The sequence below is a fragment of the Argiope bruennichi genome, chromosome 3 (assembly GCF_947563725.1).
Source record: "Argiope bruennichi chromosome 3, qqArgBrue1.1, whole genome shotgun sequence".
Classification (NCBI taxonomy): Eukaryota; Metazoa; Arthropoda; class Arachnida; order Araneae; family Araneidae; genus Argiope; species Argiope bruennichi.
Window position 1 is genome coordinate 103,828,058 of NC_079153.1, and position 25,266 is coordinate 103,853,323.

The 25,266-nt window shown below is 26.8% G+C and overlaps 1 protein-coding gene across 2 annotated transcripts; it reads left to right on the forward strand.

Moving 5' to 3' along the window:
• Nucleotides 1–1,898: 1,898 nt before the first annotated feature.
• On the forward strand, nucleotides 1,899–16,876 carry LOC129964086 (uncharacterized). 2 transcript variants are annotated; one of them, XM_056078768.1, is made up of 4 exons: nucleotides 1,899–2,017; nucleotides 4,591–4,771; nucleotides 15,322–15,510; nucleotides 16,700–16,876. In XM_056078768.1, the coding sequence occupies exons 2-4, from the start codon at nucleotides 4,756–4,758 to the stop codon at nucleotides 16,828–16,830; spliced, it is 336 nt and encodes a 111-aa protein (XP_055934743.1). In that variant the 5' UTR covers nucleotides 1,899–2,017; nucleotides 4,591–4,755; the 3' UTR covers nucleotides 16,831–16,876. The 2 variants fall into 2 exon arrangements, with proteins under 2 accessions (XP_055934743.1, XP_055934744.1); XM_056078769.1 differs by lacking the exons at nucleotides 1,899–2,017; nucleotides 4,591–4,771 and adding an exon at nucleotides 12,491–12,594.
• Nucleotides 16,877–25,266: the final 8,390 nt, after the last annotated feature.

Consider the following 25,266-nt stretch of genomic DNA (forward strand, 5'->3'; position numbering starts at 1 on the left):
AAGAGTTTTACAATAAAGAGAGGAAAAACAGAAATCAATTTATTTAGAAGAGGGCTTTGTATTTTTACTGATTTGGGTTTATCGAAATAATAAATGAATGCAAACTGTATGTGAAGAGATCTTCATGTGAATGACGAGTATTCACTAAGGCACTTTTTTTAAAAGAAATGGCAGTTTCATAACCACAAAATATGTGTTTTTTAAACATAAGAATTCAGTTGTTGTTTTTTTCCGCTCTTGCAATAAATATGTCTGCAATTAACTTGAAAGGACGCTAAATCTTCTCAACTTCTTTTGTTTAGAGTTTTATTAATAGGTTTTGGTTTGTATTGTAACTTAAAAATTACCGTACAAGGAAAAAATCGCCTTCTAATTTTTTCTTTTAGATGAAATATGATTACTTTTTTAATGCTTTCGATTAATTTTATAAAAATGAAATTAATCGTTATGTATTTTTATATATCTCATTTTGCAATCTTTATATATCTTTATTTCAAATTTTATTAGCGGATTTAACGAAATATATCACGTAAAACTGTATAAAGATACATCAAATATTATATTAAAATATAATATTTTTACTAATGGTCAGTGGGGAAAAAGAAAAAAATTGGCTGTACGTTATCTTATTTTAGTTGTACGTCTTAGTTTATCGTTTATAAAAACGTAATAAATAAATATTCATATAATAAATAAATATTTTCCTATCATATATATTTTGATAAGCAAGTATTAAAAAAATTGAAAGACTTATCGACTGAAAAACTAGCATTTTTAAATTTCGAATATGGAAGAAAAACTTAAATAAAGAAAATACTATTTAAAGTTGTCTAATTCAAACACTTCTCATTTTGCAATTGGAAATAAAATTTAAATAACAACAGACATATAACAGTACAACTTTTAAATTTCTTACGGTAAATAAAAGAGTAAAATGAACAAAATAAATCAATAAAATAAAAGTCGGTATTTTTCACATTTTTGAAAAAGGGAGCAGAAAAATTATTATTTGAAAGAAGTGTAATTTAAGAGTTTAAACACCATTTCTGTTACAAGCCCTATTTGATATAGTTTGAGAATTAAAACATTGTATTTAGTAAAAATAGGTAAATTAAATAGGTACAACCTGCTTTCAAGCAATCATTGAAAAATTAGAAATATTGTACTTCCATAACATAATTCATGCTGCTGCAATTAAATTTTTATTTCTTCTGGATTATTTAAAATTAACAACTTCTCTGTATATAAATTCACATTTCTGCTGCAATATGCAATAAATTCGCATTTGCATATGGTTAATAAATGCAAATTCTACAGTTTTAAATTAGAGTTTAAATTGTAAGATAAATACAATTGTAAAGGCTTCAAAACTCTCAAAAATAAAATAAATGAGGAATATTTTAAAATCGACAATGTAAAACATTTTTTAAATACTTTTTTGTTGATTTTAATTAGAATGAAGTCATAAAAGTTATATATATATATATATATATATATATATATATATATATATATATATATATATATATATATATATATATATATATATATATATATATATATATATATATATATATATATATATATATATATATATATATATATATATATATATATATATATATATATATATATCTTATTATGGTAATGCATGCCATATTATGGCGAGAAAACTACTAGAACGAGAAAGCAAAAAAGAATTGATGACTAGCAAAATCTGACTTATGGTTTTTAAAAATCTGCGGATACAAAAAAAAGGAAGTCTATTTGTTTGAAATGCATTTACAGCGATACCAAGCAAGCAATTCAAAATGGAAAATAGTATTATAAAGAAACGACTCAAAACGTTTAAAAATAGGCAGTCATAAATAATATTATTTTTACAACCAACGATTAAAGCATGCTTATTAAATTTTATTACAAATAGCATCAAAAAGTGTAACAGGTGAAAGAAAATATTCTCAATATGTTAGCAATAGAATAAAGGTTTTTCATGATCTATAGTTCTCGAAAACTGGTAAGTGGGTTTTATTTTACAAAAAATTTATTTTATTTGATTTGTTTCATATTCGTAAAAATGAAATTTTCTAATCGTTTTTTCACTCAATTCTTGAAATGCTAAAATTCGAAATTTGGTACACTTGTATATTCTCGAGGATAAAAACTCTAACTTCTGTTTCAGAAATTAATTAGCATTTAATTAATTTATTTAATTAAATTTTAGTTCCGTCCAAGTGATGCCTAGGTTTGAAGTGGAGAATAATTTTATAACATTTATAAAAATGTAGAAGTAAAAAGTAAAATATAAATAAAAATAAAAATTCCTGCTTCTTTTATAGCAAAAATTTGTTTTTAGAAACTTTTTATACTGTAGGAAATGAGCCAAAATATAAAACACAGAGAACAGAAAATGATATGTACGATATTTATAATTTCATTGTTTATTTCAAGAAAATAACTTTTATAGATTAAGTTCTTTTCAATATTTTAACCACCCTATTGGAATCAATGCACGTATAATATGGTAATTGTAAATGTTTTTATAAATATAACATCGCTGATTCATATTTTTATTAGCAATAAAGATATGATTAACTTATGCAAATATTTAACATGTTTTCTTCATCGATGAGTTTACATTATTTTTTCTTCAGGATTTTTTAATAATCAGTTTATTTTCTAAACATCATGTTTTAGAATTTTTATTTTGTTCAAAATTATAGCAAAATATATTTTCTTTTCACTTCAGTATATTTCCATTCATACCGAATTACTGTTTACTTTATCGTTTGCAACAAAAAAACTTATATAAATTACTGAAATCATAAAAGGTTTTAAGGTGTTTTTACGGTTGCAATAATCGAACTTCTAATGAATCTAGACTTTCCAAAACACTTTTTCATGATGTTTTTGTATGTATAGGAACATGATAACTCAAGTACAATGAACTAAATGGATAGAATATTGAGCATGCCATATGGAAATGCAAAGGTTATTGGGTGATGTGTTTTGCAATTCAAGAGGATTGCTTCAAAGGAAATTAATTAAAAAATTTTATATCTCAATACGAGCATTGTTTTACTCCGAGTATATGCATATAAAAAAGGCGAATTCCTTTTGATCAAATATCCTACGTGTACATCTTCATTGCTACGAAAAATGAATCTTCTTTAAAGTTGTAAAAAGGCATATAAAGAAAATTGTTATTAGTGCAAGCATACAGTTTATCAGCCTACTTGTTGAATTTTAAAGTTTTGTCTTGGTCAAAACGCTAATGAATGCGCATCATACTTATTGAATAAAAAATTAAAAAAACCAACTCACTGAATGGCGGGTGCAGCAAGGCTTATATTTGCACTTTTGGAAGTCTTCTAAAATTCCAAGAAAAAAATAGATATTTCGGATTGTGATATCGCCAAAAATATTACCAAGTCGCCACTCTAAAATCCACAGCAAGTAGAAAAAACAGATTTAATTTACAGAGGTCATCACACAGGAAAGATTTTCCACTGATTTTTGGGTGGATTTGATGTGCAATTACTTAGAAAATATCTTACATTCTACTTAACCGGTTGAAAGCAAGAATAAAATCTTTTTTAAAACTGCTTCAAGGATACATCTCTTTTATTGAAATAAATGCATTTTAGCTATTATGTAAGAAGATGTTGTTCATGCTGCAATCACAATCATCAACTGCCTGCTCCAACCCGCCGAATGCACACGGATAAAACTGAATGGCCGGACTACCTGACAGCAATGCTGGCGGAAACTGTGATTGAGTCCTAAGAGGTATCACCGGCCGTGGTACAACGCTTCCCTTGGGAAGTGCGTCCTGTCATCGATGGGAAGTAGCTAACCCCACCTCTTTCTGTACCCACCAGAACTGATCATCATACAAGAAGCTTCTCATTCACATGTTTGTTGTGTCCCCAGAAGGAGCCGCAAGAACGACATCTTTTTATATTATATTTGGTTGGAAATTCTTTTTGAAATTCTAGTCGGTAGTTATTTTGCTAGTATGGCTCTAGCACAATTCAGTTTCAATTGCTCCAGAAGATTTGTTAGATATTATTTGAAGTCATCAATGGAGAGAAGGATTGAACATATTCCTTGATCATCACATTCTTCCGATTTTTGTTATGAAGGAAAGAAACATCTGATCTAAAAAAGTAACATTTAGTCGAATCAGGCAGCGTAATTAGTAAATATACTTAAAATACTGATATTTTTCTAGTTTAAAATCCATACATGTCATGAATTTTGTGTTAGTACTGATGGTTGCAGTTTCGAATGCGGATTGTAAAAGACTGATTCATTGTAATAGTTTAAATTAATCTCGTTTATTCATTTGTTGTATATACATTTTATTCATTGAAGCACGAAGAAGAAGAAAGAAAGCGACATATATCCACAAAAATTCAATTACAGAATCAATTTATTTTCATATCCTTTAACTTTACATTTCTATAAATAGATTATAAAATTTCAGTGTATTTTAATTTAGAGAGTTTCTTTCATTAATTTAATGCTTACATTGAAGTTCATTTATGTCATTTATTGATGTAATCTTTGTTTATTGTTACATTCTAGGCTAACATCTATCATGTTGAAACCAATGTTTTGTATTTTACTTCTGTCTTGTATCATAATTTCTGTTCTTGGGAACTGCTTCATCATTTGTGACGAACCATGCCCAGAACTGCATTGCCCATTTCATACAACTGCTTTGAGATATGGTTGCTCCTGCTGTCGTAGATGCATGTAAACCAGCGCAAGTAGACTTTGTATTGATTTTTCCAGATGACATTTATTGTTTTGAATATTTCTAGAACTAGATATGATATTTGTGTTTCTAAATTCTATAGAATTTTAAAAATGTATTTAAAACAAGTAGATAAGAGTTCTGTAACTAGACATTTTTAAGTCTGATTTCTAAATAGGGTTTAAACAACGAAAATTCGATTTATAATTTCTATAATTAGCTAACGATTAAATTTTAGAAAAAACAATAAATAAAGATTCAGACTTTTTATAATACTTTTCTTATTATCTTTGTGTATTTCTTGTGGTTTTATTCTAACTGCAGATACAAATAAAGAAAAATAAATGCAATACTCAACTAGAAACATTGCTAATGGATATATTTAGATACATTGAAATTTACGAATCTGCCGCTTATAAAACATACGTACAAAATATCGCAGAAAACATACTTTCAGACCTTAGAAGACGCAATTTCACAAATAAAAAAAATACTAATTTATTGTAAAAAATCCAAAATATCTAAGTTTTTTTGGTGGCACTGAAATTGATTCATCTCCACTTCAAAATACAATATAACGACACAAAATACACACTTTTTATCACGAAGAATTGAAATCGTTTTTATTTTATTTCTGCACTAAAATAGATATAACTCAGTTCAAAATAATAGTGTACAATTTATTAGTAGACAAACACAACAAAATACACACTCTTATAAATTATCTTATTATTTATTTGTTTCACATAATTATAATTATTTGTAGGAACATTACTAATCAGTTGTAAAAATAAGAAACACCTAGTTACTTTGATTTTTTGAAAATACTTTATATTTCTTTTTCAAATATTATACATATATAACTGATTTTATTTTTGATGAAACTGACTTTGCTATAGAAAAAAAAAAGAAATACTAAGCCTATTTGAATTTCTAATTTCGAAAAATCATTGCTTAAAAATATTTTAGGCTTCGTTTGTACATTTTTATATTAATTTCAAAAAAATTTTTATTATAATATATCAACAATAAAAAGCACACAAAGAGTTTTAAAGTTTTTTTTCTTATATAATGATTGCTATGCATGTCGAAATTCACATATAATATCTCATCCTATAAATATAATCATGTAAAAAAAGATGGAGGAGACAATAGTTTTCTTAATTAAAACGTGAGAAGAAAAGGCTAAAATACTAACATAATTTTTCTTTTTTGATCTTGGAAACGAAGTAAGATGTAGCTGAGTATTTAGTGATTATTAAACATTAAAGATTAATGAAGCGCTATGTACGATTAATATTATTTATGCAATCAAGCACAGCACAATCATTTAAGGAAACGTCATTCAAATATATGAAGCATAATTCTTTTTAGATGGACAGTATTTTCAATAATATAAAGAGGCTAGTATTTAATGACACATGAATATTATAATAAAGCACCTGAAAACATATTTATTCATTTTTTTTATTTTTTAGACTTTTGTAAGTATCATAATAACAGAGCGCTTGCAAGTGCAATTCGAAAATTTCTATATCAAAACTGCAACATGCAGTTTTACATAATTTACAGCTTTAAAATGAAATAATCCTGAATTAAAAAATGAGCAAAACTTCATAATAAGAAAGTAAAGTTTCATAATTCAGTCATTAACAAATTATGCTGAATATTATTTTTCGAATTTTAATATATTTTCATTATTTCCACAGAATTAATAATTTTAATTAAAATGATCTAAGTATGAAGAAAGTGCTAATTCAGATTAAGATATTTCATATCGAAATTTAATTAGTTTAAGATAGTTAATTGGGTAATAATTTGTAAATAATTCAGTTTGTAAACTTCTATTAAGAATGATAGGAAAATTTTGTTTCCTGATGGAATCTGAAAAACATTTCTTTCCGAGTTTTTTCAGTTTGTTATTACCCAAAAAATAGGGTAAGATATTATGTAGTGTAACAAAATATTGTAGAAAATGATTTCTTAATTTAAGAATTGCTATAACATAAAGGGCTTAACATGTATTCTAACTGTTGGAAAATTAAAAATAAATATTCTATAAAATATTATTATTAAGTATTTCGGAAACATATGCAAAAGAAAGCAATGAATATTTCTGCTTAATTGATAATCAAAGCAATTTGCTTGCAGCAACACACATGCAGACACAATAAAAATTACGAGATTACAAAAGACATAACAGAAGATTTCATACTTTGTTCTGTTTATATAGCAGTGTAATATGTAAATCGGTGTAAAGTATTTGAAAGAGCAAAATCTTGACACAATTATCATGCGTAGTATTCTTAAATAAAAATCCGATGTAAGAGAGAAAGGAATAAAAGAGAGAGAAGATGAGTACTGTATTTCAACAACATGACATTCAAAATTTTTATAAAAAAAACATTTTATTTTCATAAATTATGAATTGTGTTTGTTGTAAAACCAGTAAAATTATCATTAAAAATAACTTATCTTGAGTTTGAAAAGAGATGAGAATATAATTAAAGTATATTTTAAAGTATTTCATTTTTCGGTAATCTTCCGTTACATAAAATGATAAAATTCCATTGCCATTAAAATTAAATTTTTCTTACATACTTAATATTAAAGAAAGTGAAAGGAGTTATTGAATATAGTTAGAAAAACATCTCAACTCTAAAGATTTGTCTGCAAAGTATATACCGGGCGTCCCATAAATTTGTAAATACTTTAAAAATTCATAAAAATTGAAGGAATGAGTATATTTTAATGCGGTTTGCGAAACTGTTATTCTCATGAAGGGTTTTTTTTTCATACAAAAAAAAGTTCAAAAATTTGTCGATAGAGGGCGCTAAACACAAGCAAAACATACAATTCTACTGGGAAAATACTTTTATTTGCATGCAAGCAATTGTTTACATGCGTATCACACCAGTACTACAGTACTTGTTCTATGTGTCCGCCATCACCTCAAATAACAGTTTGGAAGCGGGAGACGACACTGGTAACTGCATCATATAGCATATCCGGATGAATGCATGAGATTTCGTGGCGAATGGCTTCCTTTAGCTGCATTAACGAAGTTGGCCTATGGCGGTACACCCGAGACTTAAGGTAACTTCATAGCCAAAAATCAAGGGGTGTTAAATCTGGTGAGCGTGGGGGCCATTCATGTGTAAAGTGACGGCTGATTATCCGTTCTTCAGTAAAAGTTCTTCTCAAAAATGTCTTTACTTCGGTGTCGATGTGAGAAGGTGCCCGTCTTGCATGAATGTCACTGTGTCAAGGACATCGTGTTCCAATAAGGATGGTATCACTTCCTTCTGTAACATTTCCAAGTAACTTGTTCCATTAACTGAACATGTCTTCCATCCTGCTTTTTTACAGGGCTTTTCAAAGAAAAAAGGGCCTACAATAATGAATGCAGTGAAACCACATCAAACAGTAACCCGTGGTGAACGCAGGGGCTTCTCAGTGTAAGCATGTGGATTCTCATGTGCCCATATTCTACAGTTATGGGTATTAACTGCTCCATGCAAAGCAAAATGAGCCTCATCTGTCCACAATATTTTCAGCAGCCATCGCGGATCATCTTCAATTTTCACCAAAGCCCAATTTGAGAATTCCAATCTCTTAGCTGTATCATTTGGTAAGAGCTGATATAGCGATTGCAATTTGTATGGGTACAATTACAATACACCATGAAGGATACGGTGCACCGAAGTCTTTGGTATATCAGTTATTCGTACCACTTCTCGTGCGCTACTGACTGCACTTGTATTAGACTGTTCCCTTAGCGTGTCCATTTGCGAAGAGACATCAGGGGTACCGACTGTTGTTAAACGAGGTGCACCACTGCATGGCCGATGACACAAACTTCCAGTTTCTTCGAAACGGCCTACTAGGGAAACAAGTCCAGCAAGAGTGATAGGACCTGAACCTTTCTTCAATCTTTTCTGGGTCCTAAACTTTCGTAAGGCTTCAGCCGCCGATTCGTTGCTGACATAAAACAACTTTACCAATAGTGCTTTATCCACCAGTGTCAACATCTTAATACAAACCTTATGCAAACCTTTAGAAATGATGTGACAATCGCTCACTCTGCCTTTCATAAGACTTTAATTTGCATATTTCCACTGATTTGCTTGTGTGCAGCGTCCTCTATTGACAAATTTTTGAATTATTTTTTTTTTTCTGTATCAAAAAAAATTCCCCTTCATGAGAATTATAGTTTTGCAAACGCATTCAAATATACCCAGTCCTTCAATTTTTATGAATTTTTAAAGTATTTACAAATTTATGGGACACCCGGTATATTTATAGAAAAATTAAAACTGTCTAAAATTCATTATAGTAATGAATAGTATGATTTCAAATTTTGTATAAAATATTTTTAATCAATTGCCAAAGTAAAAAATATTGCCTAGCAAATAAATTGGCATCATAGCATAACTCCAGAAATTTAAAAAAATTCAAAATGCATTTTCATGTGATAAGTTTCAGAACGTTAGTGACGAACTAATCTACAATTTTGCTTGATTATTATTAAATTAAAATTTTTATAAATCATTCCTAGATGCACATTCTCTTCTCCAAAGTATGTTTGTATCGAATTTTCCAACTTTAAATTTAATATCTGTAAAGCGTCAATGCACATACATTTGTTATTTTTAATTAAGATGGTATGTAATTGTTAATAAATTGTTTTCTTACGTTTAAAACTACTTTTAGTCGGACAAACAGCTAGATCTCTGACAGTAATCAAATGCTTTGATTTATTAGACATATCAAATCCGGGGAATGACGTATTATAGTTCGTTATCGAAATTTCTATCTCTTAAAGGATTCTACTAACTTTATTTTTCGAGTAATATACAAACAAGCATGAGTCAAAAGACTGCAAATTTATATTCCCGATAGATAGCATCGCTACTTTAAAAAGTTATGACGATATTAAAAGTAGGGAAGCTTTTAGCTTAAGTACGTCTATTTATTATTTAAAAAGATGTAAACTGAAATACGTATGCTGATTCAAGAACTTGTATTTGTTTTTCCGATTAATTTGTTGTGTACTTTCTTCAAAACCTGCCCACTTAATGCTATTGCAATTCAGCTGAAACGGTTTATTTAGGCTTTTTAAAAAACACAACCAAGAAACCTATATTATTTTTAAAAATGAGTACTCAGTTATTTTAAACAGTAAAAAATTGATAATCGTTTATAATTAACTAAAGTATTAAATTCGGTTATAATGGGCTAAAGAGTAAAAAAGTATTATGCCTCATTCTTAAATAGTCATTCATACATATTTACAATTCATTATTTTTTTAAATAATTTCTTCTATCCAGAAGTTGCTATTAATAATTTACTTTTCTTAAGTTAACAATTCTGAACTAGTTGCAGTAATTCTACTTATTGGAATGTAATACTTTTGTAGTATGTACATGTAAGCATAATTTTTTGATTAGAAGGTAGTTTTGAAGACAGTGAAGAGACTTTCGATTTCTTGACGTCGTTTTATTTTATTTTGGAGAAGCACGCATTATGTACAAGCAGGAGCCACAAAGCACAACACAGAACAACGACACAGAGCGAAGAATGAATAAAAACTGAACATTTTGTCCATGCTCTTATATAACACGAGATTTCCACCACGTGTCGATTTAATACACGTGTTGACCTTTGACAAGGGCAACGGTGGAATCATTTTCCCTCGACACGTGGAACTGATGGCGTATCATCTTTACAAAGCTTAAGCTGAATTAATTAAACAGAAAAAAGTAGAATGGAATCAGGAAACAAGAGAACACCTTAGAATGACGTTGGCATACGCCGAATTGGAACAAAAAATTAGGAAATTAATTAAGATTACATTAAATTTTAAAAGATCATTACATACGTCTGCTATTTGATTAACTGAACACTTTTATTTTTCATTTATGAATACTCGTGTAATAATAATTTAAATTATTTAATTTATGCATTTTTTTTGTTAAATCTTATTTATTTATTAATTTTAATATTGTTTTTAACATCCTGCAAGGCAAGTTCAAATGAAATTGCACTTAATAAACTTAAAGTTTCTGCGCAACAAATAATTTTGTTCAATTCTTTCCAATTCCTCGAGCCAAATACTTTTATACAATCCGTTTATTAAAAAAAAATGTCTACTCTGAACTGAAGATATTTGAGAATGAATTTAAAGTTTTTAAAAATTCAAGAGTTATGAAACTATGTTTTTGAACAACAACTCCATGATGATAAAGTATGGAAATCAATTTATTTTCTTTTAATTAAATAATTTTAAACAATTTTGTTAAAATTTTTACTATATTTCCAAGTATAAAATTGTTATGTTTAAAGTAATCAAGTATGTTAAGGAAAACAAACCAAACGCGTGCACTAAATTTTTGAGGAAAATAATTTCCTCAAACAAATAAAATTAATTGAGAATGTTGAGTCCCGAGCATATATTTATATTAGAAATTTAATTAATTAAAAATTAAAAAAAAGTTTTGCATTTTTTGTGAAAACATGAAAAATAAGTTTAAAATCATCATAATTTTTTAAAAAGTGACATTATTAAAGATAAATTCATTTATCGACTTTACTTAATTTCAAGAATACTTTTAAAAATATTATACATGATAATGTTTTTGATTGTTGCAAAGAAATTCGAATTATTTAGATTAATTTTTTACAAATACTCACGTGTTTTCCTTTCTGTAAAAATTTAAAAAAAAGAAGATATTTTTTGTCATTTGTTGGAAATGTAATAATGATTTTTTAAGCCTTTATTTCAATTCATTGCATGTTTGTTGTATCTTTAACCAATCCAAAGTGAGGTATTAACTTTTCGTATCTTGTTGATATTTAAAATAATGTTTTAATAGCACTTAAAACTTCGTAATATAATTGCTCTTCTGATTGTGCGTAGAAGGGGAGGAAGATTGTACTTTAGAGCAAGTTATAGGTGGCTTCTGAACACAGAAACTAGAGTTAATCATTAATTAAATCATTTTAAATAATCAAAATTTTCTTTTTCCGAGAATTATTCTGTTTTGTATATGTAGGAAAACATTTTAATAACACAATTCATTAATATCCAAGAATTTTCTTGGTAATAATAAATTATATTAACTTGGAACAAAATGCTATAAATAATATCACGGAAACTTTTTAAATGAAAAGCTTTTACTGGGAAATTTATTCAGCTCGCGAAGCATCATCTGCAAGTAAATTTGGGAAAAATTCAAGATTCTAAAATATTTATTTTAAGGGATCATCAATTAAAGACTATGCAAAAAGAATTTTTCAATGATTTTATTCAGTACACTAATAAAAAAATTGCATTTCAAAAACTTTTTATTACACTTATTTATTATTTTACTGGATTTGTTATTGCATTAAATACTTTTTCTTTACGAAAAAAAAATTAATTAATTAAAATATATATATATTTCAAAAAAATAAATTTTGAATAAAACATCTTTTTAAAGAAGACTTAAAAGACAATTTTAGCATTTAATCGTAAAATAAACTGATATGTAGGAAAAAATAAATTATATTGACACACATATATGAAATGTGCACATATATTACGCACATATATAAATTACGCACTTATATAAATGCAATCCATCAATTTGCTTGAACTTTTGACAAAAAATAAAACAATTGGAAGAGAGTGTCATAAATTATACCATGCCAACTGTATAAATGCAAAGCTTTTATTGCCAAATTGTAAATCTTTAACAAAACTACTTTATACACGCATCTCCCCATTTTAAAAAGACCTCAACATCTTGAGACGTTTGCAAAGAATTCAATATTATTGAAAGTCTTCTCGGTGAGTGGTTTTTATCATTCGGTGTTTTTCAGTCGTATATAAAAAAAAGTGAATAGTAAAACAGTAATCAATTATTGGTTAAAATATTTTTTGAATACTGTGGGTTTTTTTTTTTTCATTTTAATTTGAGGGTACGGAGTAAGTATTATGAATTTTATGAGTTATAAAAAAGCAAACTTGTAAGATAAAATACATTCTTTTATATAATTTATTTAAAGCTACGAAAAGTAATTGAAGTGATGAAATTATTCTTGTTGTTACCAAATGTTGATTGACTATGCTGGATAATTCAAAATTAACGGTGTTTACATGTTTTTAAACATTTTTAATTTGTGTTGCAATTTTTTATTTTCATAATTTTTGATAAATTTTGGCAAACGATTCAAACATCAGTTGAAATAAAAAAATTTTTACTATCTTTAAAAATAAATATTTCTGAATCAACTGTTAACTATTTAATTTATATTATTGTTCAAAGATAATATAATTTTTTTAAAGATAATATAAATTTTTTTAAAGATAATATAAATTTTTTTAAAGATAATATACATATTTTTAAGGATAATATAAATTTTTTTAAAGATAATAAAAATTTATAACATAAAGATAATTAAACATATTTTTAAAGATAATAAAAAAAAATTTTACTATCTTTAAAAATAAATATTTCTGATTAATTTCTGAATCAACTGTTAACTTTAATTTATATTATTGTTCAAAGAAAATATGAATTATCCAATAAATAATGACATTTAATTTGATTTTTAAATGTGGCATTAACTAATGTTCATTTTTAAGGGTTTCTTATAATTTAAGGGATTTTTTTATGGGATGAATACATAAGTATAATCAAGAATCGGTCATTTCTAAGCCATTTTTTTCGTTATTCAATCATTTTTTTTCAATCTGATTTGTTATTTAATGTACATGATATCTGGAACACTGTTTCCTCAAAACTAGATTACTTTATACATGAAATTATCAAATTCCTGCATGTTTCCAATACCCAAATGTAATAGCATGAAAATCTTGTAGATGGTGAAAGAATTTTACAAGATTTTTTATATTATATAGAGTAAGTGTATCTTAACATAACATCAAAGTCCTTAACTTCTATGTACGCCAAGGATGGCAAAATCTATGAAACAATATCTCAAAATTTTCATTGATTAAAATGCTAAAATTCTTTATATGAATACTAATATATTTTAAAAAGCGCAGAATAAAAAGAATTAAGCTGATTCTTAAAAATAATATTTTCTGCCAAATGTTTTTTCAGAACAGTATGAATATTGCTTTTTTTTAGGGGGGGGCATATTTCAGCTTTACAAAATAGTTCTCTGGAGGGAATAAAAGATTCATATATAATAGATATAACGATGAGGGAAAAAATATCAAAACATGTAACAGACTCTATTTCCCTTACATTTCAAGCTAACTTTTATTATGGACAAATCGTAGCGATTTACAGTTCTAGAATTGATTTGTGAGATCTTTAATAATTGAAAAAAGAACAAAATAAAAATTCTGTTTTAAGTGCGAGTATATAAAGTGTTAAGTGTATGAATAAATAAAACATTTTTCAATAAAATATTAAAGCAACTCATTGAGCGTGGGTCATTTAATGACGCTATTCTCCGACAAAGTATCTCTTTCAAAATGAAACAATAGCTTAAATCAAAACAAATAAATTGTTTTGATTTAATATTCTTTCTGACAAACCAAAGCTTAAAAGAAATTTCAAAAAATAATTTAAAATTTCATTTTGTGTAAATCAAAACATGGTTATTATCAGCATTTAGTTATTTGTGTTTCAATTATAAAGGAAAGTTTGAGGAAATAAGCATTTAACATTTATTTGTCATACTCTCCAAAAGCTTCTTTAATTTAAGCTTCTTTTATCAATATTAATTATTAAGTTCATTCAGAATTTTTGATTATGTTAAACAGTATATTTTGAGAATATTATTTAAGTATTTTTTTTATTTATTCGATTAAAACTAAATATGCAAATATAAGCATTAATATTGAATTTTTATTTTATTCGTGTTTTTCAGATTCTATTAATAATATATAAAATAATATTAATTATTTTAGAAAAAAGCTACATTATTAAAGACAGAAATGAAAACTTTAGGGAAATATTAATAGAGTGACCAACTTTCTAGATTTAAATGTATTGAAACAGCCCCTAGATTATTTTTTTTAATATTTCCAATTATTTTGTACCGATTTGTTTAAAATGACATAATTAGAGATTTTTCATTGTTTATTAAAAAGAAAAAAAATTAAAAGTTGCAAAGATGCAATAAAAATAAAAAAAAAATTATCCAAATTAAATATACAGATGGTACCTTCTGTTAATATAATTTAAATATTTCTAAACCTAGCTTACTTTCAAACTGATTGGTATGTTTTCCTGAAATTTATCTTTTATAGTATACAAACAATAAGAATAGCCCAGATGCTTTTTTGGCAGACTGTACATGTAAAAACTATCGACTTATCAATAATTATTCGGTTTTTGGCAGACTGTACATGTAAAAACTGTCGACTTATCAATCATTATACGGCCACTCTCATAATGGTCAAAACTGTCTGAAGTTATTACTAAATTTAGTAAATTATCATTTGAAAAATTTAAATTTGGAGGCAATAAGATGTTTCCAATTCTAACCCCACATGTTGCACTAAAGAAAATGCTTAAAAATGTCATTCATCTTTCAGGGTACATTTTTTCATACAATATGTCTAAGCTTCTCTTCTCTACGTTGCTTCTACTTTTCGTTGCTGGTTCGGTTTTATGCTGCGAAACTCAATGTGACAACATTTCTTGCGATGATATTTATTGTCCATCTTTCTTGACGCCTTTGGTGATAGGATGTAATTGTTGTCCAACTTGTGTCAATGTTATAAGTGAGTATATTTGAACCAGTATATCACAAAACCATAGTTATATAACCAAATATTTTATACTAAATATATAAAAAAAAGTAATTATTGATCTTTTTAAAGTAATGTTTATTAGTTTGACTGTGACGGAACAGAATTGATAAAGAATAAGAATATTATCAGCAAAAATAAATAAATAAACGAAAACAAATCGATCTTTTTCTGAAAGATATTAATTCGCGAAAGTTTTACTATCTATATTCATGTAGCAAACTCCAAACAGATTTCCAGATATTTAGATAACAGATAATCATCATTATTAATTGACTTTGCCTTAAATGGTGGTAATTAATGGTGGTTTAATATTATCAAAATAATGTTTTATATTATGTGAATAATCTAACAGTAAGTAGTAATATAAAAATATGTAGCCAGATTTTTTGATTTCATAGTCATTTAATTTCCTATAAACACATACAACCGGAAAGAATTTTCGATATAAATGCGAGGTTTACTTTTAAAAAAATAGAAAAAGGTTTATTAAAAAAATTTAAAAATATATTATCTAACAATAACCGTACTTTAAATAAACTTTGTGTCATCCGTTTTAAAAATCTTATGCAATTTATAAAACTTTTCTCAAATATATGCAAATATGAAAATGAGTTTTTTTCTGCAATACAATTAAACTACGTATACATTAATTTTTTTCCTCTGCATATTATCCGTTGTTTGTTTAATTAAATTTTATCTAATTGAGCTATACCTAAACTATAATTAAATATTATTTTCTAATATAAAATTTAAAAGTATTTTTTGATATATTTCTATTTAAAGACAATATTTACACAATGTTTAAAAACTATAGTTTCAGAAAATTAAAATTTTCCCCAAACATATGGGGTAAAATCAATGCTGCAACAGTCGTTTTATGAAGATTAAAAAGAATAGCATATGTAAAAGTGGAGCTAGATCAGCTAATGGAGGCACTGAATAAAAATACATAAAGCATTATTTTTAGAAATATTTAGAAATTTATTTATTGCATGATAATTATAGATTTGCTAGCTTGAGTTTGAATTCAGTGATTAAATAACATTTTAATGTTATAGTTTATATATATATATTCCTGAATATTGGCAATTTTTTTATGAAATAATTATTCATTTATACATTACAAATCGTTCGATTTTTCTTTTTTTCTTTTTTTTAGAACCAGGACATTATTGCTTCAATCCTCCATTTCCTATGCCTATTGCACCTCCACCTTTTCCTGAAAAATGCTATGATGGTTATTACTGTGATAAGTGGACTCAAACATGCCAACGCAGTAAAGTAGCTTAATAATTTAAGAAAAAGAGTTATTAATAAAATATATTGCAATATGGTAGAGGTCGTAGTTTCTTTTCTTTTTGAAGAAATTCAGCTTTCGAAGAAGATAGGACATTAAAAGAAATTGTAAAAGAGATTGATTTTAAAACTTTGAGACTTTCACAATTTTCTCTGTCAAAAAAAAATTAAAATTAGCATTCCTGTAATAACGTTTCTCATTTTCATTTTCAAATAACAATGGGTTTTAATTTTTATTTCATTCCTAAAAAATATGATATTGGAAAGAAAAAAAAAGTAAAGTAAATACAGTATACATATAGAAGTTTGGTTTTTTTTTCTTATCACCAATTGAAAGAAATTTCAGGAATGAAAATATTCGGACTGCAGTTAAATCACGTTTTATGCCCTCATCGAATCATGAGTAATTAATTTCAATAAAATATTTTCTGAACACAATATTTGAGAAGTATTTCATCTTACGAAATAATAGCAATTATATAAATATGTTAATAAATAACATAATGATAATTATGAAGAACTATGATAAAAGAAAAACTTCCGAACTCTCATCAGGTTTCCGACATTGATATTTATAAATTTCCTACAATATGTTTTCATTATATAAAGTTATAATCAATTCATTATCTTTATAGTATTTTATGCTTTTAGACCTTGAGAAATGTTGATGTTTACTTTGTTGTATGCATATTGTAAATATAAATGCAAACTCTCAAGTATGTTTTAAAATTACAGACTTTTCGACATTTGTGTAGATGATATTTTGAACATGAAGGGTTTCAAAGCCCGTTATCTATACAACAGTATGCACTCTTTTTTAAGTTTCTATATTATGCCTCATTAGGTAGAAGTAAATTAAGTTCGAGTTCTTATGATGGATTTTTATACATGATTTAAATGCCTTTATATATTTTTGTGTTTGCACAAAGTATTAAGTTAAAGTTAAAAATTAATGTCTATAAGTAGTTCAGAACTAAATTTATATAATTGACTTTAATTTCTTCTAGAGTATTAGACTTACGTTATGAAAGATATTCAGAAGCAAATAAGATTCTTTATCCGAAAACTCACTGCAAAAACTATACGAAAATTAATGTGTTTCTGCTCATTTCAATTCCTAATTTAATTATCGCCTTAAATATCTTCGTAAATTGGATATGTGTTTTTAAAAGTTTGGGGTTCTTGAGAGCGAAGTTACAATGTCTACGAAAACAAACAAATGCAATATCACGAAATGTTAAAAAGAATGCCTCATTTTAATAAACTGATTAATTATCAAAAATTACATTTCTAGTTGTGCATCGGAAATTTGGCATATTTTTTTCACCTCAAACTGATTTCTATGATTTTTAATTTTTTAATGTTTAAATTTATAAAATCTCTCATTCGGATTTCTATTTAATTATAAGAAAACCAAGCATTTTTGAAATTGTTCTTTTATTAGCTTATTTTTTTTTAAAGCATTCTTCTTTTTTCCCTCAATATTCTTTGTAGAAGTACTATGAAAATTAACTTTTCATTTTTATTTTATTTTATCAACCTAGCGATAAGTATATAATTATTTAATGCTGAATTATGCTTAACGATCAATTGATACATAAATATGTATAGATGAACACGAGTATAGTTTTAAATATTCTATTCATTTTTGATAAGAAATATGGTTTCATTGTTTATAGATATTCCTTATCGCCATTTCGAAAAGAAATATAGAAAACTATTTATAGATGTCCATTAGAAAAATATTTAAAACAGAATTTTATCAAATGCCAGTTAAGTACATAGATTTCATTTGCAGTTGAAGAAATCATACGAGAGAATTAACTAACAAAACCGTAAATATTTCCATTTTATAGATAACACAGTATCTGCTAATGATATTTTGCAGAAATATTGAATTATTTCAAAGTTGCAATCAGTGAGTTAATAACTTTTCAATTCAAATCTTAACCTTTATGTTTTAAAAACGAATTAAAATAGAATCTCAACTAATCGGATACAAAGGAGTGCCCCCCTATTGTCAGATAAGAGTTTGTATCGAGTACTTAAATACATGTTTCTAAATGTTAACAGCTCGTGATTTGTGATATCAGCTTCAGAAGATACAGAATGGAAGATCCGTTTGATTACGTTTCTAGACCATTCACCCACATAATTTTGGAAGTTGTACTGATAGTTTAAAATTGAAACACAAGTATGTAATTTTATATTTTGGAAAAAATCAGACAAGATTTTAAAAATTACATGCATACTATTATAAGAAAACTATGCATTTCTTATTATGGTGAAATATAACATCGATAACTGTCTATATTTATGACTGTCAAAGTTTTACTAATTCACTGTGCATACTATGGAGCTTAATAGCAATATTTATGCAGTAAATTTAGCAACGTATGTACATGTCTACAGATTAGCAGCATGCAAACAAAAAATTTAGGAACATGTATACATGTCTATAGAATAGCATCATGCATACAGATAATTTAGTATGATGTATACATTTCTACAGAAAATTGCAAGATGCAAACAGAAAATTTACAACCAATTATACATGTCTATTAGAATAGCATTATTTATGCAGAAAATTTTATGAAAGACAGCAAACTTTCGATCTTTCACTTCGACATAATTTTCGTGGTATGGTACCATTTTCGCTTGTGAGTCTTCGCAATCACCTTTTCCGTTTTTTCTATACATGTGGCCTCACAACTACCTTTCTCTTTTTTTACATGTGTGCAAAGAATTTACCATCATTTATCATTGCTACTGAATAATATAATGTATACGTGCCTACAGAATAACATCATGTATTAATGTCTACAGAAAAGAATCATGTATTAATGTCTATAGAAAAGAATCATGTATTAATGTCTATAGAAAAGAATCATGTATTGTCTAAAGCAAGCATCATGCATAAAGAATATCATGCATACATTTCTTCAGATTAGTATCATGTAAACAGAAAGTTTAGCCTCATGTCTGTAGAATAGCATTACTCACAGAGAAAATGTTATGGTAGACAATAAATTCCCGTCTATTTGTTGCGATATAATTTTTGTGATTATACTGACAATCATCTTTCTTCTTTTTCTTATACATATCTAGCATCATGACATCAAGTACACAAAAGATTTAACATCATGTATAAATTTATACTAATTAGAATCTTGCATACATATCTACATAATAGCATCTACATGCTTATAGAACTAGAACCATTTAAGCATGAAATTCTATGAAAGACAGCGAATCTTCATCCACTTTCTTCAGTGCAATTCCATCATTTCTGTATCATCATCCATCCATCCTCTCACCTTTTTCATATACATGTGTGATTATTTTGTCTTCTTTCTGAAAGAACATAAGAGGAACATAATTATCTAGATTCATCCGCTTTTACTCATTATACACTCATTACACATATCCTTATTCTTATTACACACTCATTATTCTTTTTTATTACATGGCTGAAATTTCGGTTTTAAATTAAAAAAGGACGTTATTGCCGATTAATTTTAATGTTATTGATCGGAACTGTTTGAAATATTTAACTGATCATTCTTTCAATGGTAAGTTCATGGCATAAGCCGTTGCAAAAATTGATGGGCTGTTCCTACATATCAATGCTGCACCCAATACATAGGCACCATTTTTAATATCTATCTCCTTTATATCAGCTTTTATCTTTCTTTAAATGGTTTACAAAGAAATAAACCATTATATGAATGCATCTATTTTCAAATAATAAAACAGGTTACAATTTTAATTAAGATATTCCATTTCGTGTTATTAATTATTCAGCTCATTAAATTACAAACAATATATATGATTTTTAGCATACATATTATAAAAAGTTCAACAAGAACAGTTTTTACTTCTTTTATATGCAACGAATATATGGTTTATGACTGATCAAATGATAGCATGATTCACTATTGATATAATTTTATACATCAATTTTCAATTTCATGAATGTATGAAAATATGCAAAGCGATTGCCATTACATGCTGACGTCAGAATTTTACATCTTGACATCATGGTGGAAATTAGTTGAAATTACTTGAAAAAAACATTTATTATATATGTACGTTAGAATAGATATTAAAGCAGTATTTTATAAGATTTCAAGAACTCTTGAATTACATGTTGCCGTCAAAATTTTACATCTTGCCATCATGGTGGAAATTAGTTGAAATTACTTGAATAAAACATTTATTATATTTGTACGTTAGAATAGATATTAAAGCAGTATTTTATAAGATTTCAAGAACTCTTGAATTACATGCTGCCATCAAAATTTTACATCTTGCCATCGTGGTGGAAATTAGTTGAAATTACTTGAATAAAACATTTATTATATTTGTACGTTAGAATAGATATTAAAGCAGTATTTTATAAGATTTCAATAACTCTTGCAATATTTTTACTATTCATCGTATTAATTAAATGAAAAAATACACAGAAATGCAGTAATTTTAATTTATTCAGATGAATATCAGTTATATGATATTTAATTAGAAAATAACGTTTTATTGTTTATTTATAAGATAAATAGTGAATAATACTCTACGTAAATTTAATTATTTTATTTATGCAATTATAAAATTTCAAATAATCTCAAATTTGCATTAAAAATTTTGTGCTGGTAATAAAGTACAGGTTAGCATATAATTTTTTATATGAAGGGATTGCATATTGTTTTTAATCAGTGAATACATCACACTTAATTGAACCATAATGCGAAATGAATGGTTTTGATTATCTCTTTTTTTATCCTGTGAGTTTATGATTTCATATCTTATGAGAAAAATCTCGCTTCTGTAAAAATGTTACGCCACTTAAAAAAAAATGGGAAAATAAATAAAAATATTGCTTCATAAATTGCGTAATGCTCATTTCACGTCAGCTGAACCAATGGTTTGATTTTATAGCAAAGCAATAAATCTTCAGAAAAATGAAGACACGTGCACATCAATCAACGTGAAGATTTTACTTTATTAAAAAAATAAAAATTTCTTTGGTCGAAAATTCTTCAAGACTTTTTGTTGAGAGTATTGAATTATCATATGGAAAATAATAGCTAAATGAAAGACAAAATAGATAATAATCTATTGTCACAATGATTTAAATTATAAACATGGAATTTCTTTATAAAACGTTGCTCTGTTATGTATGTTATTTCAATTGATTTCTTGCCTGTAATAAATTATATGTAGCTAGTTTTTTTAATTTATTCTTTTTGCCCTGCATGTTTCTTTGTTGTCAGAACTGCCTTAAAAGATATGACATCACCATCTTTCCATGAGTGTTTGAATCTTCTTTCTTTATAGTTGAAACAAGTGTCCGCGTTACGCAAGCATTTTATGAGTAAATAAATGTCATGCAGCAGAGTACCTTCTTATATATGAACTAGTGTAAACCGCTTGAACTAGATGTACGAAAAACCATCTTTAAAAAAAATAAAATGTATGAATAAAACTACAGTTATCAGCAAGCTTCCAGTAATAAAACTATATTAGTTATTCTTTAAACTTTTAATGCTCTATTCTGCATATATCATGCATAAGTGGACATTTTATATTGGATTTTTCATTTCTATCGTATATTCCGTTGCGATTAAATGTCCTTTACAGTGTGATCCAAGCCAATGCCAGGACCCTAATTGTTCTAACGGTCTAAAACCTGTGAAAATAGGATGCAATTGTTGTGAAACTTGTATCAAAGCCAAAGGTAAGATATATTTTTACTTTTTGTTCACAAATGAAACAAATACTGCATTGGTTGAATATAAAAAAGATGCCATCAGATTTTCATATATTTGTCCCTACTACAGATCAATTTGTTTTTTCTTCGATCATCTTTTAAGCCTATTCTAATATATCACGTTTGGTTTAACGCTTGAAATTACTTTGATGAATCTCAGCATAATCATTGCCTAGGTAAAAGGCGGAAAGAATGCACATTTTTTTTTTTTTGGTGATTTAAAAAGTTAAACTACCTTTAAACTGTGGAGACTTTTCTGCTTTTCTGCATCTTCAAACGTTATATGTTCAAAATTTCATACAATTGCTATAAAAAAATCAGACATAGATAGTCTCTATGTAAGTTTTTCCCCCGAAAAATTATATTAGTTGATTATATTAGTTCATTTATTAGATGTTATTGATGTACAAGAATTTTTGAATTTTCTGTATTTTCACACTCAGATGCGTCGTTCAGACATTCATATATTGAAAAGAGTGATGGATCTATTCATTCCAAGGAAACTATCAAAAGTCAACTTTTTATAAAACTAAATGAATATCTTTTCTTAATTATCATCGATTATTTTTTTAAAAAATATTTCTTTAAAAAATAAAACAAGTAGTTTTGCATTTGCCAGAATGTTAGGATAAATAATATCTGCCAAACTGCATTTTTCTCTTTTTATAGTTTATATTTCATGTAGTGTATTTGCATATTATTCGGAATTCCCTAAATATTATTATTATTGCGTTTTCATCTTCGGTAATAAGTATTTTGCTCACGTTGGTATGACACGACACTTAGATACTGGGATATCAGTTCATTTCTCTACACTCAAAATAATTCAATTCTTAAATAATTTCGCGTCACTTGAAAATTGGATATTATCTGATAAACATGGATTTTGCACATTGAAGCTGTTGTAAAGTATGTTAATTATATCTGCATAGCAGTTAAATTCAAACAAAGTATTTACTTGTTAATAACTTCTATTTGCTATAGTGTTTTTATATCTCAATCGTACTAAAATATATTTAAATCCACTTTCATTTATAAAAATAATTGCTGCAAAAATGTTTATACAGTCCTTCTTTTATTTATTTCTGCTAAATTTATTTGTACCACTTTATACATTTATCGCAAGAGAAGCTTCACTTTATACGACTGTATCATTTAAAATTTAATAGGATATGCATGCATCTATGGTTGAATATCTGAAAATTTAGAATGCAGGGTATCTTGTACACTTTTTTAAGATGATTGCAATGTAAATTTATTGATAGCGAAAAGGTTTTTAAACAATTTTTTATAACAAATTGAATTACTTTTTCAGGTAATCATAGAACATGGTATATTTTCAATTATAGGTCAGTAAAGTGGAGTGCGAAGCTCTTTTTATCGTTACAATGTAACCACGACAAATACCATGAAAAAATGCATGTAAACTCTAAACACCAAAGAATCAAGATACTTCATTGAAGAACAGATAAGATAGATATTTTCATGAAAATTTGGTTAGCAACTGCAATGATAAAATAATAAATATTTCCTTTTTAAAATAATAGCTTTCAAAGCATATATTTGAAATATATATCGTTGTCACCTTTCCAGGTTCATGTAAAGTACAATTTATAACAATCTGTACAATTTTATTTTCCTAACAAAGATACGTTTTAGATCTATTATTTCAGGATTGAGATTTCAATTTCTTGTAAGGTCACTTATCGTATAATGTTCTTGCTTAATTTTTTGAAGCTTAATGAATCCTTAGTGATTAAATGGCAATTACTGATTATAAAATTGTAATTATTTTAAATACGAAAAATTATAGTGAGTATTATCATTTACTTATATAGTAATTTGAGAAGATCATTATAAATATGCATAGATAACGATTAAAGATATTTAATGTTTTACGTACATCGCATTTTCTAAATGGAAGACAACAAAATATTTTTGCTCTTAATTCCGTATTTCATTTTTTGTACGCTTTAAATTATTGTTTTGTTTAGTTATATTATCTTCCTGTTTTAAAGCAACGCTAGGACTATTTTAGGAAGGACCTCGTAATTTTGAACCACGGTCAGATGATGGGGACGGCACCTCTCTTCAAATTTCCACTTCACATTAGTGGACGAACGTTTGACCCATGCGGATTTAACGCGCACCAGATCAGCTCACGCGACGGATCTTCGGTGGAATCGGGTCTCGAACCTAAAAACCTATGGTTCCGAAGCCAAGACCTTATCAACAGGCCACCACGGCCCATTTGTACGTAATAAAATAATGCTATTTATAAAAGTATAAGGACTTAAAGAAAATAACATATTTATGCAGACAATTTGGAAGTTGTGATTTTTGAAGTCTTTCTTAACCAAATAAGCCACTTTATATTATATTGAAAATTTCTCAGCTCCTTTTCTGTAAGAAAGTTAAAAGATGATTTTTTAAGCAAACTGACTGGGGATAACTTCCAGAAAATTAAGTTATTTTTTTTTTATTTTATTTTCAGATGAAAGCAAACATTGTTTCTACATTCCGCCAGGAATACCCCTCCCTCCACTTCCCGAGTCCGAGATGTGCCCTAATGGATTCTATTGTGATCGTTCCACACGTACATGCAAATCAAAGAAGAATTGAGCAAAAACAGTAAAGAATACAATAAAAGATATTAAATGAAA

Excerpts from the sequence above, each read along its gene's own strand:
- LOC129964086 (XM_056078768.1), top strand. Across the intron at positions 15,511-16,699 it reads AACTTGTGTCAATGTTATAA|AACCAGGACATTATTGCTTC; the intron begins GTGAGTATATTT and ends TCTTTTTTTTAG.